The 19,789-nt window shown below is 44.0% G+C and overlaps 5 protein-coding genes across 5 annotated transcripts in view; 1 reads left to right on the top strand and 4 right to left on the bottom strand. All coding sequences in view use genetic code 11, as the record gives it.

The window, feature by feature from the left end:
- The window catches only part of EGR_08404 (hypothetical protein), a gene marked incomplete at both ends in the record, with an annotated part of 5,851 nt that extends 5,575 nt beyond the window's left edge, over positions 1-276 (bottom strand). The window contains one exon of the mRNA XM_024497653.1: positions 255-276. Coding sequence (XP_024347957.1) covers positions 255-276 — 22 coding nt within the window. The remainder of the gene's footprint in view (positions 1-254) is intronic.
- Positions 277-1,062: 786 nt separating this feature from the next.
- On the top strand, positions 1,063-1,744 carry EGR_08403 (hypothetical protein; the record flags this gene model as incomplete). Its single annotated transcript, XM_024497652.1, has 2 exons — positions 1,063-1,215; positions 1,559-1,744. The coding sequence occupies 2 exons, from the start codon at positions 1,063-1,065 to the stop codon at positions 1,742-1,744; spliced, it is 339 nt and encodes a 112-aa protein (XP_024347956.1).
- Positions 1,745-3,419: 1,675 nt separating this feature from the next.
- On the bottom strand, positions 3,420-10,749 carry EGR_08402 (hypothetical protein; the record flags this gene model as incomplete). Its single annotated transcript, XM_024497651.1, has 9 exons — positions 3,420-3,626; positions 4,002-4,123; positions 4,714-4,940; positions 5,289-5,512; positions 6,429-6,716; positions 8,058-8,180; positions 9,721-10,164; positions 10,201-10,552; positions 10,589-10,749. 9 exons carry the CDS (start codon positions 10,747-10,749, stop codon positions 3,420-3,422), a joined length of 2,148 nt encoding a protein of 715 aa, XP_024347955.1.
- Positions 10,750-15,068: 4,319 nt separating this feature from the next.
- EGR_08401 (hypothetical protein) lies at positions 15,069-17,575 on the bottom strand (the record flags this gene model as incomplete). The annotated part of the gene is made up of 5 exons (XM_024497650.1): positions 15,069-15,430; positions 16,224-16,467; positions 16,697-16,918; positions 17,000-17,128; positions 17,219-17,575. The coding sequence occupies 5 exons, from the start codon at positions 17,573-17,575 to the stop codon at positions 15,069-15,071; spliced, it is 1,314 nt and encodes a 437-aa protein (XP_024347954.1).
- Positions 17,576-19,206: 1,631 nt separating this feature from the next.
- EGR_08400 (cGMP-dependent protein kinase egl-4) lies at positions 19,207-19,745 on the bottom strand (the record flags this gene model as incomplete). The annotated part of the gene is made up of 3 exons (XM_024497649.1): positions 19,207-19,302; positions 19,379-19,445; positions 19,525-19,745. The coding sequence occupies 3 exons, from the start codon at positions 19,743-19,745 to the stop codon at positions 19,207-19,209; spliced, it is 384 nt and encodes a 127-aa protein (XP_024347953.1).
- Between the last annotated feature and the right edge of the window lie 44 nt (positions 19,746-19,789).

Below are 19,789 nucleotides of genomic sequence, written 5' to 3'. Positions count from 1 at the left end.
GCAAGTAATACTATCTCTACTCCCATCTTCATCGCAATCTTCGTAAGCGGAAAAACTTATCATTCCTTGAAGGTCTCTGTGCCTCACACAGTGGACACCACTTGACTGACCGGACGATAGGACTCCCTTCGAAGGCCCACATTGACCGAGGAGCAGAGAGGGGGGGAGACATTCGTCAATTGATTGTGTCGAATTCAGGTATATTTTTGCTTCTCCCTCCTTCACCTTCAGCTCAATGTGCCTGATAGACTCACCATCTCTTTTTTCTCCTTTCATCCCCTTGTTACCCATCTACCAACTCACGTGGTGGGCGGTCCTTCTGCCGAAAATGTTACTCATTCACACTTTTTCACCGGGAAAATACCGAACTGTGCACGTGTTCAACACCACCCAAAACCACCTCAATCATCCCTAGGCATTTCTTCAAAGGTATTTGTATCCTATTGTGTGAGGCCTTGCTCCAAAACACCGCACTGAGTTGTGGCTACGACGTCAATGACACCGATAACATAGTTTAAAAAGAGGTGAAAGTGTAGAAAAACTGTCTGAAATAGTGGTATTGGGTAAGGCAAAACAGTACATCCCGTCCACTTGCAGGTATGCAAATTAAATGGGACACTTTGTACGGGTGGCGGGATGGAGGATAAGCCCGATTGTAAGTATACAATCTGCGAAGAATGAAGTGTCCGCTTAGCTCGAGGCGCTATTTAAACAAAGTACCTAATCACTAAAATTAGGCAGTCAACTTTGGAACTGGAAGGAACACCCATTGCACAGCTCTCTGCCACCATCATGGAGGCTGGGTCAGATGAATGAGCGTGGTAACGCGTTGAATCACCACATTCCACATTATTAGAGACTGTATTCTTATTTCAAAATAAACTTTTTGTCTATTGTAGGAAGGAGAAAATCAAATAAGCAAGATTTATGACATTCCTTTTCTGTTTGTCGCAAACACTGTCTGAGGAAGTAACAATCGCCTTCATTTGTGTATTTGCGTTTGAGCTTATAAAGGCACCTGAAACAGGTGTCGTATGGAACCGCGTTAGGAGGAGGCAGAACATGTCCGCTCCGAAGAGACGACTGACTTTTATGAATGCGCACCTCCTTTTTACCCTCCTAGTGGCTGTTGTTGCGGCTGATGCTGACTATGCGTCTACTCCGCCTTGGTACAGCCGGCTTATCAAGAAACTCAACACAACGCTTGTTCAGAATGTAAGATTTGTTTGCTTTTTGGCATTTAAGTGAGTTCCACAATGCTCAGCTCCGCGATTTCTCTCATAGTCTCTGTTAATACAGTTTAAAACACTTGGCCTATTTTTAAAATTCATTGGCTCGTAAACACTACCGACTAGACTATATTCAACCTTCTTGACAATTTTTTCCAAAAAATGTGGATTTGTTTGCTTGGTTGTCGATGCAAGCGGACGCAGACGCACCGAGATGCAGCGAGCGTCTGCGATTTGTAGCGCACGCCTAAAAATCGATAACGTCGGATGACTGCCTTCCCCGCGCTTTGTCTGCCTAATCCACTCCTTTTGTATTGGCATTCCCACAGGCCTACTATGCCAAGTGTCTGGTGGACAGTCCCGTCAGTACCATAGATTGCAAAGGTGTCGCCTACGGCGCGGGGCTGAGAGCTGAGGCGGCGAAAGACAGCGCTCGATACTACGCCTCCGCCACGGGTGACTACCGATGCGGACATTTTGTTGGACAGTGCGTAATTCGGCAGTATAGTAAATGAAACCGCTTTGTTATAAAGCGATAAAATCCGGAAATTAATTTCGTAAAGTTATGGTTTTCTTGCCTTCACCACTGAAACGAATAAATTGAGATTTTGAATTATGATCGACTGCTTGAGGTTACCATAGTACCACTAAATGAGTAATGTTTGAAACAAAATAATTTTTTTCGTCTAAATAAACGGGATTTTGCTTGATTATGTTTTGTTTTCCTTGTACTTTAATTCAACTAAATTCATCCATCATGCCTGTGACGAATATCAAAGTGAGTTTATGCAGACCAAAAGATTTATTTCTGCCACTAATTTTTATAGTTAAGATCTACAAACGGTTCAATTCTGGTAACACTTCATTTGTTAATAGCACTCCCGCAGAACAAGAGCTCAGGGTAATGGCAAAATGTTGATGTCATTTTTAACCCTTCTATCTACGACTCTTAACCGATTCAACCATCTGCAGGAGGCATCCTTCCTTCACGGCGTTAGAGTTTTGCATTCAGCTATAGAAATTAGGACAGAGTTTAATTGCTGATGCCATCAAGTTGGAGCAGATTCCTGTCGCATCTGCAACTGGACCATCACCTGCAGACCAACCTCAGGTGAAAAGGTGAAGGGTGATTGGCTGTGCTTATAAGTAAACGCATTTTGGTAAGCGGGTGTACACAACGGAGAACACAAAAGCTTCTTAACTAAATGGAATTACTCTTCTTTGTCCTACAAATCCTCACACCCTCAAAATCGGCCAATCAAACCGCCCTAGTGGAAAGCCAATTGGCCAATCAGACAGTGGGAATTCGTACCAATCAGAATCGACTCATGAGACCCACCACTTTTTGTCCACTTTACTTGAACTGGAGACCAATTTCATAGAGAAAAAGGAGGACCTTTATTCCCACATTGATAAAATTTATGCCACATGTAAATGGCCTACAGACACGGTAGTTTAGATTAGGGGAAGTAGGCAACAGCACCAGAGGAACAAGCTAGGCAACAAAGTCATCAAAGCCGAGGGGCCGGTTCGAGTAATTGGGGACACCTAGCTTTCGACAGAAATAGGGTGTCAGGTCTTCTATTTATCAATCAACATTTTGTGGTTGACTTGGCCTCTTAGGGAAACAAACACTTTAAATCATAAAATACATCAAATAATCAAATTGCAGGAAGTACCATCAGTCAGTCTACCTAGGCAGATGACAATGTAATTGACTCAAATACATCATAATTGACCAATTTTTCGAAGAAAATCGTAAATAATAAGGTTAAATTTGGTCACAATCCCAAATATGACAATTCTAGAGCAGAAATGGAGGAGAGGGAAAAGGGAAAACAGGTACCATTAGGAAGGGCAGCGGTGAGGAATGGGATGGATTGTCATTGGTGGCAAGAAGTGGTCTCTTTCATGTGATTAAGGGCACTGCCAGCTGTGAACCACCCCAACTGTTTGGCATTAAAGGTGTGGGCCAATTCAATTTCCTCAGTTGAACCGTCGGAGTGAGTCAGCCGGCATCGCACCGTCTAAAAAGGCGAACGGCAGTTTATTTGCACCGGGTGATTTTAGACAGATGTGAAGGAAAAGGGAGAGAGGCTCAGTCGATTGTCTCAAGGCGTATTTTTTGTTGCATGGCCACCCTCGAGCTACCTATTAGTCAGTGATGCGCCTTGACGCAGGCTATTCAAATTAGGCGATACGAAGGATGGGATGGGAGACAACGGAAGGTTGGCAAGCTGGGACAAATGAAGATGAATGGATGAGACACGAGCAAATAAGCGAATGCGGTGTTGGCGTGCATGACAGCCAGCTGACCAATGAATAAGACTGACGACACCTGGTAGATCCGGTCTCGTGTACTTCTCGTACTTGACTGACCTTGAACTTATTAGTGCCCTTAAAGAACACATGCACATAATGTCGGCAAATGGGAAAGGACTAAGCGGGATATTTGGAAACTATTTACTAAAAGGGAAATTCCTAGAAAATTGAAGCCGCCAAGTCTTCTGGGGTCGCAGGCACTCACCCAGGGTTCTACCTGCTGGCTGGGCCACTCGTGTGTTCACAGCATCTGCAACAGCCTCTACCTAACCGGGATTAACACTGCATATGGAACCTGCCTCCTAGTGATGTTGGTCAGTGAGGACTAATCTCAAAACAAAAAACGCTCATTCCCACAAGAGTAACAAGAACCTAACACCTTCGTTGGTAAGATAATTCGCACAGATGACTGGAAAGGGTTCATAAGGACCGCCAGATTAAGATGCTCACCTTTCCAGGAGTGAGATTTTTCAAATCCAACAGAGAGACCTTGTCTGAAGGTTGAATCTTGTCATAGTCCTCGGGGTTCACGAAGGTCAGTGGAAGCATGCCTTGCTTCTTCAGATTGGTTTCTACAAAAGAAGGGAAAAAGCAACGGCAATATTGGTCAAGAAGTTCCATGAACGGATCATGAAGTAGGCCAAACAGACGACTTTGCAAGATGCCAACAGCATTTGCAGTTATGTCCATTCAAATTATTCATACTTCTGTCAGTTCATTCACCCACTAATCCAGTTCTTATCCGTGCACCCATAAATTCAACCGCCTATTCATCCAACCTTCTACGGATAAGCTAACCCAGGTAACCACGCCTGATCCGTGAGATCACTTAAACATCCACTAATCTACAGATCTATCCACTCAATTAATCGTTCACCATTCCACCTAACCACCACTTCATCCAACTACCTAGAATAAACGGATAAGTAAGCAGACATTGACGGGATAACCTGATAGGCATTGGAATAAATGTTAATAGTGGATAGATTTGAGATGGGTGCATAAATAGCAGAATTCAAACAAGTAAACAGACAGAGAAGAAAAGTCGGTAGACGGACTAACTGGAAGGCGGACAGATGATTAGAGGGACAAACTCGCGATAGACAAATGAATGTACCAATGGGAAACATCGACAAAGATAGACTCAGAAGAAAAGTCTTACCATGAATACGCGCAAAGCTCTTGACAATGATGGCACGACCGCCGAGATGACGCGGTTCAAGAGCAGCGTGCTCGCGACTACTGCCCTCACCATAGTTCACATCGCCTACCACCACCCAGGGCACTCCTGCAGCCTTGTAGCGCCGTGCCACTGCCGGCACTGTGTCCCACTCTCCGCTTGGCCGGTGGCACACGCGGTTCATCTCCCCATTCTCGCTATTCACTGCTCTACAAGAAGAAATAGATCATTGTTTGATTGGTCGATCAGGTATGTAGTTAATTGGATGAGCTGCTGTGTACCTAATTAGTTTATCAGTTTACTGAGTGATTGCCTAACTTATCGACTTATTGGCTGTGTTTGATTGGTTAACTGGCCGGATTGCTTAACTCATTGGCTGGAGGGAGGGGTAGCTAATTGGTGTTCCGGATCAGTGGAGGATCTGATTGGCTTAATGGCTGCTTGATTTGCTGTGACAAAATAATTAAATTACCACAAGATTAAGTAATTGAACAGGGACTGCGTGATAGAATGGTTGCCGGATGGATGGACCTGAAATGGATGCCGCGATGACGTACCCGATGAACATGTTGTTTGATATGTTGTCCAGATGGCCTCGGAACTTCAGCCAGGGTCCAGCAGCAGAAATATGGTCGGTGGTACATTTGCCACGCACCTTGATGAGCACTGGCATATCGAGGAAGTCCTTGCCATCCCATCGTGCGAAGGGAGAGAGGACCTGGAGACGATCGCTCGTCGGTGAAATCATCACCTTCACGTGGGAGGCGTCCGCCGGTGGGCTCTGGAAGTGCGGATCCACGTGTTGGAAACCGTTGCGGGGCAGAGTGTCGCCTATGAAATGGGAGCTAAGCAATTAATCCTACCGTCCGCCGGTCTATTAGCCAAGCCATCAGTTATTAGCACATCAACCCATTTCGTTCAACCATCCATCCAAACATATACCACCAACAAGATTTTGCAGTGAATCATAGAGTAGTGTAACCATTTGTTCACCCAATCATCTGGTTGTCTTGACGATAGTAAGTCTATCTGTCCATCTCCAGATTCACTCGTTCGCTCATTTCACCAATATTCCATTCATTCAACCGCCCACCTATTTATCCATCTGTCCTATAGGCCAAATACTTGACCATCAAAGTATTCGCATCCTTCCAAGCACCATTCTGTTTATTCCAAATCAGATTTCATCAAGCCTACCTTCCGGAGGTTTCAGCTTAAATTTCGTCCCATTTGGAGCCGTCAACTCATCGGTTAGGGGGTTAAAGCCTAAACTTCCGCCCAGCACTAGAGCAGTGACCATCTCCGGTGAGGCGACAAAAGCATGGGTGGCAGGATTGGCGTCGTTTCGACCGGTGAAGTTGCGGTTGTACGATGTCACGATGGTGTTCGGTTCGCCACGTTTCTTATCCTATGCGCACCATCCGGCAAAAGAGCGGTAAAAAGGAAGAAAGGGATACGAAAAAAATAATAAGTTTTAGGTTAAAAGGAGAAGTGGCACCACCAATACCTATCTAATGAACAGAGCACCTAACCCTTCAGCCATTTCGAGTCCATCAATCGACCCCGGAGCCATTCTGCCGACTAAAAGCACCATTGAGCAGAGTGGAACCCTCCAAAAATCTACCTATGCTTCACCCTGGCTGCCAACTATCCACAAAATCGCTTAAAAAACAACAGCCCATTCAGGCCCAACTCACCTTGCGATCCCATTGACCAATACAGGGTCCACAAGCGTTGGCAAGCACCAAACCTCCAAATCCTTTGAACACATCAATCAGTCCGTCTCGCTCAATCGTCGCATGGATCTGCTCACTACCTGGGGTCACGATAAGTTTTGTTGGCACCTTAGTGATGCCGTGCTCCAGCGCCTGCCGCACCACACTCGCAGCGCGGGACATGTCCTCATAGGAGGAGTTGGTGCAGGAGCCTATCAGACCTGCCGAGATCTCCATTGGCCATCCCGCTGCTTCAGCCTCCGATTTCAGCTAGTAGGGGAGGGGAGGAGGGGGAAGTGATTAAGAATGTGTGCTTTTACATTGCAATAAACTAACTCTTGCAATCGCCCAAGGTCCGGCCCACAATTTGGTGCTATGAAGTTCTGCCTCTAGCCTCTCAACCCTTCTGTATTTCAAGGCACGTGGGCCTTGTGACGAATGCGGGAATAACTCGAGCCGTACCTTGTCGGCAGCGGCAAGCAAGCCAACTTGATCTCATAGCATCTCATCCATGTACACAGCTCTCCAACCTTTCAACAATAAACACTCTCCAACAATGGTATGCCATGTTTCTCCCGAAAAGCAGAAAAATTCCTTTTCTAAACAGTATACAACAGTGCAACCTTCTTCGAATTGGCCTTCACTCCGGGATTATAAAGCTCCGCTAATGGTATCCCCTCTCGTCCGTACCTTGGCAGAAGGAATACCCTCAGACCCACACATCAGGTTACCCCTGCATTAGTAACTGGGGTGATTCACAATCAATGATCAGTTGCCCAGATTGGCGGCTTTTACTGATAAATAAACAAGACGGGGTTACATGAAGTAGAGAAGAAATGCACCTACTTAAATCACCTCTCAGTGGCGTGATCACACAACCCTCGAGTTCTAGGCAGGCTATCAAAAAGACCTAAAAAATGGAAATCTACTCAAATACCACTTTAGTAGTACAGAAAGCACTACTTTGAAGATCTCTTCTAACTCTTGATCATTCATTCCATGCACTGAAAATTCTCTGCTTTGCGTACATACACTGTAGTGATATCCTCAAACCCTGATACAGCTGCCGCCTCACTCTCATTATCCATCATCTTGGTTTTGCTTCAGACCTGTCGCCGGTAACAGAGCGTGACAATAAAACTGTCTGCAAGGAGGGAACTTCCCGCTTAAACCGTCAACCGTTCATTGGTTAACCACATTCTCGTTCCGTCAAACACCTCTCTGGTCTGCGCCCTTTTGGGTTAAATAGTCTCATGGAAATCCCCTAATAAGAAGTACCTTCAACAACCCTCAAAACAGTCCACTAGTAGTCTAAAATGAGACACGAATTTCGCATTATGAGCACCCCCTAACACACAAACCCAAATCTTCCGCCAACTGTCAATCAAACGAATGAGTTCTCACACGTGCACACCCACCCATTTTTGATATCTAACGATGGAAAATTACTCAAAACATTCGTTAAATGAATTTCATGAGTGATATGATGAGAGATCTATCGGAGGACTTTCAAAGGAAAGCTTGCCATTCTTTTCTTTCTCTTTCAAAGATTGACATGGTACTATTAAAAGTTGTTTAAAACGAGAAATGGATGAATCAACGGAGACATACCTTTGAGATGGGATGAGCCAAATCGGGAGTATAGGGTCCGTTCAGATGCGGTTCCAGCTCGCTCAAGTCAATCTTGATGACGCGGTCATAGACACATCCCTTATCAGGGGAGAGCAATTTGCTCTAGAAACAAAGAACAGAGAAAAAAAACGATTAAGACTGAACTCCGGGAAAATGGCAAGATCTGGATCCTTATCGACTGTGCAAACAAAATCTGTGTCTCTAGCATATTCTGCATTAAGCCAGGTCGCATGCTCCTGTATTCCTTCGCTCATGCATCCATCCATCTGTCTATCCACAATCCAACCAATTAAGGGATGGTTCGGAAAAGATAGATTTAGACAAAGATTCGGAAAAGGAGAGCGAAAAAGTAATAGCATTACTTCTAACCAACTTTATCCACAAAGTCAACTATTTTATTCATGTTATTCATCCAACCACCTATCTCCTCCAACTTTTAAGAGCCTCATTATGGTAGTATATGTCTCCACGACTGCCGTTAAAGTGACAAATCAGCTAATTTAATTAATAATACCAAGATCAAGTTCTTACATATCGCGACAAGAATTTCACGCATTCGCACCTGATGCCTCATAAGTATTGTGATAATTCTACCTAAATCGGATCGTATGGATTCGGCGTCTACCACTACTTTATCATCTGTGCTCACACGGCGTACACCAAGCGCTGATAACCGATAAGCACGAGAATACTGAGAGATCTCCCACAACTGCCTCACCGTTGCAGTGCCAAGACTCAGTGCTAAAAGACATTTCAATTGTTGCGGATGGATATACACGAGATGGAAACGCTGGTTTAACAGATTTACAATAATGTGATGGAGTCAAAGGATGACATTTCCTATCCAAACTAACTGCCCGTATTCAGAGAGCCTAGATAAAGCTAAACCAATGTAATATTAAGGATCTCAACATTTCATGCTTAATTAATGCAGTCACTGAATATTTTGGGAGCCGCAGAATGAGTTCAGGTTAAACCAGGATGCCCAACTTTACGGGTATTAAAGGGGATGCTGTCCTGGCAATACGAGCAGCAATGGCATACGCGCGGGTAAAGGGGGGTGTAGTTATAAAGTAATGATGTCTATTGTAAGCGGAGGCGTAAAATTCGCGTATACCTACAGAAGACTCCAAGGAAAGGATAGAAGATCAAGTGCCTAACAGTAAAACACCTAGGTGGTGTGAATGTAGATATTTCCAGGTCGACTAACTGTGGGCCTGTACACTTGTTATAATTTTGAATGCAATGATTCGTGCCCAGCCCACGGCTTCAGCAGTCACTTTCGTCAACATTCACCTCACATCGCAGCACCGATGATGAAGTGAAGCAGACTGCCAGGGGACGGCTCAGTTAAAATAACAAGACTTTCAATGCTGACGCTTTCTTTCAGGGGCCAGACGGTTAGCATATTAATGGACTAGAAGACTGGCAAAAGAAATAAATTCAATTTTCATCGTTTAAGATCCACTCCTTCCTTCCCATTGAACTGGATAGTCCTCATTTGACTTAAACTCCCTCGTGTCTAAGGCGCAGTCTCAAAAACTCTAAGAATATAAGCAATGCAACAAACTCAACAAAGAGAAAAATCGGTAACATGGGAATAGGAAGGATATTTCTTAAAATTTAAGAGTACACAACCCACCCTGTACTTGCTTGCTAAATCAGCAATGTCTCCTCTGCCAGTAGCCCTCAAGAAATCCACCATTCTATCATTGAATGGAAACACAGAGGTCGTAGCACCAATCTCAGCGCCCATGTTGCAGATTGTCGCCATTCCCGTGCATGATATGGACTCCACCCCTGGCCCAAAGTACTCAATAATGGCTCCAGTGCCTCCCTTCACGGTCAATATATCCGCCACCTTGAGAATTACATCTTTGGCCGACGTCCAACCGGACAACTTGCCGACCAGCTCAACTCCAATTATTTTGGGACACTTTAGTTCCCAATCTAGGCCTGCCATTACGTCCACGGCATCGGCACCGCCCACTCCAATGCATACACCTCCCAGACCGCCACCGTTTGGTGTATGACTATCAGTTCCAATTATGAGCGCCCCAGGGAAGCAGTAATTTTCCAGCATTATCTAGGAAAGAGGAATAGGAATAATGACCCGCCTCACCTGATGAATGATCCCAGAACCCGGCTGCCAAAATCCAATATTAAACTTGGAAGAGGCAGAGGCAAGGAAATCGTACACTTCTTTGTTAACGGTAAGCGCGTTGGAAATGTCCTTGTCACCACCCTCACGAGCAAGGACTAAGTGATCGCAGTGGACGGTTGTGGGAACAGCAACGCGAGGTATACCACTGGACATGAATTGCAGAATAGCCATTTGTGCTGTTGCATCCTGCATTGTAACACGGTCGGGAGAGAGGTTCAAATAACTAGATCCACGCACTATATCTTTCGTTTTCGGGTCAGAGAGATGACCATAGAGAATCTTCTCGGATAATGTCAATGGACGTGCTAGTCTGAGAGGATATCGCACATTAAGATAGAAAGCTTACGTTTCATTGACACTTCTTAGTGTGGAACAGTATTTGTCATAGTCCAGGATCTCAGAATCGAAACGACTCAAGCGAACAGACATGTACCGTTTCTGCTTAATTACTGTTGAGAGCTTCAATCGACGAAAACATTTCAGAGAGAAACCAAATGATGCTGCCATAGCTAAAGACGCTTCACCAGACAGCAAAAACCCAGTAAATACCAGTTGGCGCTAACGTTGGAGCATTGATGTTGGTTGGTATAAACAGAAGAATGAAATAATGCTCATGTGTTAAGCATATGATAAACTGAACAGGGATTTAAACTTGTAAACAAAAATCTACTTTGATTAAGCTTTATGCAGCGTTTTTGGGATTTGTCCACGACTGTGTAACTCTTGGGCAAATTTATATTAAAAATCCAGTCACAATTTCTTAAATTGTGTTGTACCAAGCTTTTGTTAAAAAAGTTGTTATGAATTTTTGAAAAATTTTAGTAGCATTGTTATTTTTTCTAAGAGTAAAACCAGGCCAATACACAGGGTGAAACAGAAATAATTGAAATCTCCATAAAATATCAAAATAGACTTTGTGATGAGACCGCTTTCTAATGAGCAACCCAATGGTTTTGAACATCATATCTTTCTTGTGAAAAGGAAAATCCATTGACGCTCTCACTAGCGTCCATCTTCCCACCTCGGCCTTCATTCTCTTGGGACAAGCAGACTGAATAACCAGGAGCACTCTTCCTTAGTAATATGGTAACGAACGCAACGTGGTGATTTGGCTTTTTCATGTCTGGAGTGGGCGTTTCCCCGTGGGTAAATAATTTCGGCTCCATAACGAGACTTGTGTTCCCCAACTCCCCTCCTCTTTCAGAAAGTCTTTTCAGACAAACATTCAGTGCAATTTGCCTTAGTCTCTTAAATAATCACTGCCAAATTTAATTGACCTGAGGCCTAATGATTTTTTTTGCTGTATCCCCAATTTACTGCCTTTTAAACTTGTCTCAAGTGTTACGAAATCAAAAGTCGTCCCATAAGCTCGTTGCGCCGGGAACGCGCATGCCTTGAGAAAGACATCTTGCATTGCACAATGAAGGTGTTTTACAGCCAATAAGTTTTGCAGGAAATCAGATTTTGTCTTCTCCACTTCCTTATCCAAATGCATCGAGAGGGAGCCTGCTCAGCCACGAGGCTCCACCAATATGCCCTCTGGCTCCCTAAAAACATGCACAAAAATAAACAGGCATTACGCAGCTCTCCCGTCATTTTGAACACCACCACTCGCGATTACATTACATTAAATGTCTGCATTAGTACACCAAATCCAAAAATTCAAACTGGTCCCCCTCATTGGTCTAGTTGATTGGTGTTGGCCAAGTCCTGATTTGCCTTGTGCCATCTTCCGTAACTGATACTGCTCCCGCCTGACGAAACAGTAGTGTTCCAAATAGGTTATTGAGCAGAGTGAAGGCTGACGCTTCCTTGCATTCAGTACACACTCAAACCTGCGCCTTAGGGACCATCCAACGGTAACCTAGGATTGGCAAAATGCATCTGAATAATAAACCCAGAACGGTTTCCACAGGACATCAAGAAGTGGCCATTATAATAAACAGTCCGAAACTCAAAGTAAGGAATTCATAAGTCTGTTGGATGATCGATTTGTCGTTTTTTCTCTGTCTCTTTTACTCACGTCCAACATGATAACCGCGTAGTACACCAAATGAGTCTCTCATTATAGCCCGTTAGATAGCAAAACTATCTAAAAATTCTGGTTAAAAAAATAAGCTCCTGTGGTTTATAATTATCAGGTCACAACAGTGACCAGGGGGAAATTGCATAGAGGCTGTTATAATTTGCCCAAAATTCGTAAAAGTAAATTAGAGCCACTAGGAAGCAAGCACAATAGGAAAAACAAGACCCCCTAAATTTTGATTGTGCCACGCACGACCCTGGTAGATTGATACTGCGTTTGACCGGCCTTGGGTGTCACTGTAACGTGTTGTCATAGCCAACTCTCGGGGCCTTTTCCTATATACTTGACCAATCCCTTAGGGAGTTTATGTTTCAACTACTGGGTTTCTCTGTCATAACGAGTGGTTGAATGCGTGTCTAAAAAGATACACCACCCATTCCTCGTAGCTTGTTAATGGTTAGTAACAAAAGTGGCCCTTTGTCGGTTCTTGTAGATGTGCTGCGTATTGAACATCTGTGCCCGGAGTTATTCCGACATTCTTCAGGGCTGTGAAGAGGCTTTATGGGCATCTACTTCGGGCCATTGATATTTTAGAAGTATCCATGCTACACGAGTATGAGATGTCCTCTTATACCCCATCGAGCCAATCCAGGGGGCTGAAGACAGCGGCAGAATAGAGAACCAACGAAAATATTGAGCCGGTGGCAGTGTCTACAAATCTTCCTCCGTACACAAAGGGCATGAAACTCAAAAAGCGCCTCAAACATGCAGGATACGGTCATTGATCCCGGTCCAAAGTCCAAAAATAACAAATCTTACCGCCACGACAATCGTAATGTTTTTCTCCTTTCTCACTTGCATATCAAACTTCAGAACTTTGAATCGAGTCGAGTGATTGAAGGTGAACATCCAGTGTTTGTGCTGCATGGAGTGCTTGGAATACATTAATGTGTTGTGGCGGATGAGGGCTCGTATCCACCTTTTCTGGGACAGAAGTCGTCCACCCCTTATTACGAAGCCTGCGCAAAGCTAGTCGTTTACTACCTAAGGCGTCTATTCAATCAGACAACTATTTCACATTTCCTATGTTCAAAAAATTCCCAAAAGATAAAAGGTTCCGATTCAAGACAAGCTCTTTCTACGATGGCAGACACTAGAAAATCATTGGAAGCGCAATTCAACTTTACTTCCTTTACGTAAGTTGCACCTGCAAAAAAAAATTCAACCGCACTTTCAAGATGCATTCTAATTTCCTTTACTGACTAAAACTGAATTTAAACTAGAAAAACTAGTTAGTTAGGCTTGTTGTTATACCCACTGCTATTAACCGAAACAAGTATCTTATGCCACATTCAATAAATAATCTTCGCATTTGTTGAAACAATATGCTATCATTTGGTACATTTTTATTTAATGACTTCAAAAGAAATGAACAAAAGCTAGTTTTTTACTGCATCGCATAAACTTGCGGGTAATTAGAAAATTGTTTTATTTTTGCTTTCTTGGTGGTGCTTGTTCATTTGCGGCGCACGAATTTAAGGATAAGCGGCTTGTTTGGATCCTGGCCTTTTCAAGTGTGATGTCTCGGCAGGGCGGTTTTTCCGGTGTATCCTCTTCAGATTAGACTGTTATTTTTGTTCTTGCAGATTATGTTCATTCAGTGAGTCAATTTCAGAGGTTGGGGCTTTGGACTGGAAGCATAATTATATTTTGTATATTCTAAATTATACTGCTGACATGATGTTTGATTCTAATGGTTTCTTTAAAAGTGGCAATATATGACCTAAATGCAACTAAAATCTGTGGCGCCTTTTTTGTGTGCCTTATTCTTAATATGTTATTTTATTCATGTTATGAGGTCTTATTGTTTCTGTTTGTTTTTGGGATGGCTGGTAATAAATGGCGTTGAATTATATGTTAGTATTGGTTTTTATTGATACTGAAGTGTTAATCCCACAACTTTTTTAACAGTGCCTACCTTACTAAAGAAACTAGCACCTTTCTTAGGTAGAATGTGACTGCCTTAACTTATTTTTCACACTACTGTAACTGAGAGGGTCAGGACAAATAGTCTGTTCCGGAAGTCAATTTTTGTGCTATCGCAGTTAAAGCAATGAAATATTTTTAATGAGCTGGCAATGCGCAGTAAGTTTTCTCGCCCCATGCACTGGTTCAGCCCCATTACCATCCTGCGCGTGCTTACATGAGTGGTGTCGAACTAACTGAATCTGATCGGCTTTTTGATGGACGACAGGTGCCTCATTGCGGGATTATTTGGGGTGAAGACCAAATAATCCTTCTTTTAGTAAGAAGACTATACGCGGTGCACACTTTATTAAGGCAAGCGTTTAGAATCGGTACACTTTTCATATTTTGGTACTCGGCGTCATTTGCGCCATATTTTCTTAATTGCAATTACCACTTTCGTATTGCTTCCATTAGTGGCTCGTAGTTCGTTGAATTGAGATTCATGAATAATTGAAGGAGTTCGGATCTTCGTCGAATACCAATAATCTTCTTTGACCCTGCGCTCGTATGCGACCTGAGAATATGTTCACCTTAGTTCCGTAAATTGTTTTTTTAATCATCTCTGGTGACGTCCGCAGTTTTTCTTCGGTAAATACGTACAGCGCGAATGTCAGCGTCTTGTTTCAATTTCTAAGACGATTGCTTTCTCTGCTACCATAATTGCCTGGCAATTTTGATAATTTCGATTTCGCTGAAACCACGTTTCCGGTCGACTGGGATAATTTGTATGCGGATTAGCTGGTGTAGTTATCTGGGTAGGCAGGTAATACTCTTATATCTGAGGCTGCGTGGCATTCGGCAAATGATATCCAGCTGATGATGCAACACCTTGTGGGGTTGTATGTATAGTTTTAGCAGCCGCAATTTCCACAGCTGTTTCGTCTATGTCTTCCTGCTTAATTTCCATGGCACTCTGCTCTAGAGATGGGCTTTCACTACCGCCGGACTGCTGTCCATCAGGTATCAGACGTTTCAATTCTTGTACATTGTAGCCAGCATTACGACCTATTTGAGGTGGTTGACGTAAGCCTGCTGCTACGATGGATGTGATGGCACCTACGGTGCCAGTAGCACCTGCAGTTATGGTGGCAATAGTAGGCAGGGATCCGGCTTGAATAGCTGCGGACAAAGCTCCTAGTGGAATGCCAAGAGTAGCACCGATAGCAAAGCTAATGCTAGCCCATTTGGCATCTTTGGGTTTTATGGATATGTATTGATTTGCTTCCTCTTCTTTCCTTACCTCGTTATTCTTATTTTTATTTCCTTTTCTTCCTCTTTAATTTCCTGCTTAAAGAATTGTTGCGGTTTAAAGACTTTCGTCTTAACTTCTCCAGGAAGAATGTACAAGCACAAACACAAGTGCAATTCACAGCATGGACTAAAGACTCCAACAAGGAAGTCATTAACCATAAGCACTCCCCGCTCATAGTGCACTGCGTTTATTTCTACGCCGGGCGCTTCGCATTCAGTAGTAAGCCGCCCGTCCTCAAAAACAGAGCATGTTAATGAACGTTTGTTTGATATAAGCGTCATAGTATACACATTGATAGGGTTTTCCACCAATTGCGTTGTGAAATTTCTTCAACAGCACAGTATTTTTTGTTGTGTACATTGACCTTTGACTTGGTGGTACATGTTCTGGTATGGAATGGAAAAATACTTCTAATTCAGTTCCAATAATAACATTTCCATGAAGCTATCTCTGCTTTCCATTGTCTTGAGGACGTCCATGCCAGCTACTGGTTAAGTTGCTTCCGGGATACCATCTTTGCTTATTCTAACTAGCGTGTATTTAGAAAGATCAATTTGCACTTTATCCACCTACATGACACCACCAGTTGCTTGTGTAGTGGATGGTAGTAATCGGCAAATTTAGTTCGAGCTTTCCCAAATGACATGAAGGGGTTGACAGCATTCCGCTTAGTACTCAGCTCATCCTTATTCGCCTGGAAGCTGTACTTGTTCATGAAAGGCTCCGAGAAGGCTGTATTCAAAATAAATGCAGTTGATTGACTTGGCTCCGCCTTCTCCTCGTACAGTCCGGGTGTGATTACCATACAGCGATTCCTGCGTGTGACTGTGTGTCCTGTATTGCCAAAGGCTGGCAGTTTGCCAAACGGTATTTGAAGTGTTGACGCAGCCGTGGTTTTATTCTCCCTTCCTCCTACTGCCTTAACACCACGAGTTTGGCGCGACAGTACCCGTCTCTCAGCCACTGGAGCGTCTTTATCCCGTTCCCATCATTTACATGTTTATACTTCTGTAAATCAAATTCATCTAAAATTTATATTTCTTAAGCAACTCTAGTAAATCACAAGTACACAACCCAGTAGGAGGTTTTGGAATGCTGCCCACGACAAGGTACGAGATAATTCGATAGTTTAAGTTGTACTGTATTACTCTTGTTAGTAGGACATCGCGATCCTGACCGGACAGACGGCAACCAGTGTCTTCATTTGCAGTTACAACTATAGAAATTCTGCGCGACCACTGCCGGCCGCCGTATTTGACATCTACCCCCATGTTTGTGCTACCAAGGAGGAGTTTGAAGTCATCTTTCGTTGTCATTGTGATCCTCGACTTCTCCATCAGTGCCACGGTCTTGTTGGGTAGATTGTCAGACTGGAAAGCAGTTTGATCACCTCGTCACGTTATTGTTGCAACCCATAAGTTACCAATAATAGGATTAGATCATACTATTACTGTCAACTTACTCTCAGTGGAGCTGCGATGAGTCCGGCGATAAGCGGCTTGCCCGTGTTCGTTATGCCTCATAGGCACACCGTACTGATTCTGTTTTTTTTTTCCCAAATCCATGATGTCGATCACGTTCTGAAGAAAACTCGGGATGTCTATGTCATTTTTCCTCAGCATTGTCTCCAACCATTGGGAACCTTGTGCCAAGTCGTTTTAATTCTTCACTTTGCACTCCTGTTCCAACCGTTGGATGTTCTGAAGATATGGCGTCTCCTTTTCTAACCGTACGAGTACGCGGTTATAGGAGTTAATATATTGTTTTGCTATATCTTTCCACTGAATACCAATTAGAACATCTAGCTCTACGGCCTCAGTTGGAGTAAATTTGTCATAGATATCTTTGGGCTTGATGATCTTCCGACACCAAATCTCCGATCGAAGATCTTCGTAATTGCTCTTACGATTGCTTATCTTCAACTGGGTCCTTTCCTCGTTCTTTTGCCTGCGGCCTTCAGAAATATCACAGGTGGTATTGCTGGTGAGCATCGGCATGTCTTGTGCCAGCTTGTACATGTCCTCCATCTCCAATCCAACAAGAATCACAACTCCTCTCCCTTTTGTACATTGCAAAGCTCGAATTGGATCGGTAACAGTTTGGTTGCTCATTCGCTTCCGATACCAATCCACGTATATGAGAGGCGAAAAAGGGCATGGATATGGTCGACATGTTTAGCATAGGTGCATGAAGTTTTGCTCGGGAGCTTCGTACCACTAGGAAGAATCATTGAGTAATCTTCATTTGCAGTATGAGCTCCATCAACTCGTGGATTGGGAATCGGTGTGTCTGAAATAGCAGGTTGTTTAACCAGCCGAGGTAATAGCGAATCTGCCCTTCCCGGAACCTAGTCGTCCAGTTGGATGATTTCCTCCGCGACATTTCGTTATGTGTTGATAAGCTCTCTCGCAAAGTCGATTCGCGGCAAGCGAAGAGGCGAGGGTCCATCTTCGAGAGCTTGGCTTCTGTTTGCTCGTTTATCCTCATCACTGCCGATGAAGAGATCTTGCTGGAAGAAGGCATGAATGACTCACAGGCGTATTGCAGTTGTATTTATTAATAAAATTTGTCTTAATTGATTTGTTTACCGATATCCAATCGGTAAAGGAAAATCGCATTATTTATCTTTTTTTTTCATCCAATAAAAGGAGTAATTGCACATGCCTTTGTTCTCTTTCCCGGGGATGTCTGCTTTTCGAGGCCCTTGAATGAAAAATTAGCAGTTAAAGGACATTACCGGAAGAGTAGCGGTTCTTTTACCTCAAACATTCCCGCTTTGGCCTCCTCCTCTTCTCTCTTCCTGTGTGAGTCGCCCGTCGTCCATCGAAAAGCCGGTCATATTCAACCAATTCCACGCCACTCACTTGCGCACGCACGTGGCAGTAATGGGGGGGGGGGGGCAGAACCAACGCGCAAGAAGCTCTCCCGCCCCGCACCACCACCAAGCGCGCACGCACATGAGTGGCGCTGGCTAGGGTGCTCAATCTCCTCGAGAGGTCCGTGCAGATACACCACTTTGCTAATCTGTTCCCTACTGGTTGGTTAGTGGCATTGCTGCTAATAGCCACCCTCAGCTTGGTCCGCAATCACCCACCACGATCGTAGCCCAGGTCTGCCCACTACGTGCCCCCGTGGTCCACTCTCAAGGTCGATTACAACCATCCATCGAAAGAGAAGTTTTTACTTCACCTTCCGTCTCCTTGTCTGTGACAATGAGAAATAATTAAAAAATTCGAAATCCCAAATCCCCAATCTTCCCCAAAAAAACAAAGCGGGAAAATTCGTATGGAGTAAAAGTTGTTGAGGGAAAATTTGACTCCTGAGGAGTCCATAATGAGGAGGAGTATTTGGGTACAGATTTTGGAGAGACACGATGGGACGAGGGCTTCTGTGATGCGCTTTGGTACGTGGAGGAGGAGGAGGAGAGGACGGAAGGCAATGGAAGGAAGGGATGGAACGGGTCAGAAGCGACATACGTACGTATCGTGATATACATTCACTCGTCTCTCTATGTATATATATATATATATGTGTGTGTATATCGGTATAAAAGTGGGAATCAAGAAAGGACGAAGTGATGGTGATAACGGGCGGTGCCGAAAGTGGTGGTTCCACTCGGCCGGGTGGAGATTAAGGGGGGAGGAAAAGGATAGGTAACCTAGAAGTTGATGTCCCAGCCCGACATCTCGTCTGGTGGCAGATCGTCCGAAACGGGGAACTGGTCAAAGTTGCTGAAATCACATGGCCCGTTCACCTAAAGGGAGGGTGCGGAGACAAAGTAATGTAAAAGGCCGAAAAATCTGCACAAATGACAATCGCTCTCTCCTTACCTTGGGATGGAACGGTGACTGCAGTGTCTGATTTCTTACACCGTCCCAATCAAAGCCCTGGAAGTACCTAAAACCGGCAAAAACAATGTATCAGACGAATACTGCTACGTCCGTCTACTTAATTTGAATGAGTGGTGTGGACTCACTTTTGGTTTCGAATCTCCTGAATGCCCTGCCGACCCATGCCAAGGCGTTCAGTGGGGGTGTTTCGACACAGCCGCTTTATGAACTGGTAGGCCTTTACACTGATGTTCTTGTGATGACTCAGGTCGTACGCCTCAATGCCTCGGAGCGCCTTCATGTAGATCTTTATCGGTTCTGAAGCTTGGAAGGGTGGGCTGAAGTTAATAAGATTCAGGGATGTCATTATGGAGTGTGGCAGGGTAGGTCATACGAAGCTAATCACTTTAT

This window comes from Echinococcus granulosus, assembly GCF_000524195.1.
Source record: "Echinococcus granulosus chromosome Unknown EG_S00105, whole genome shotgun sequence".
NCBI lineage: Eukaryota > Metazoa > Platyhelminthes > Cestoda > Cyclophyllidea > Taeniidae > Echinococcus > Echinococcus granulosus.
This window is presented reverse-complemented; position numbering and strand designations above follow the sequence as displayed.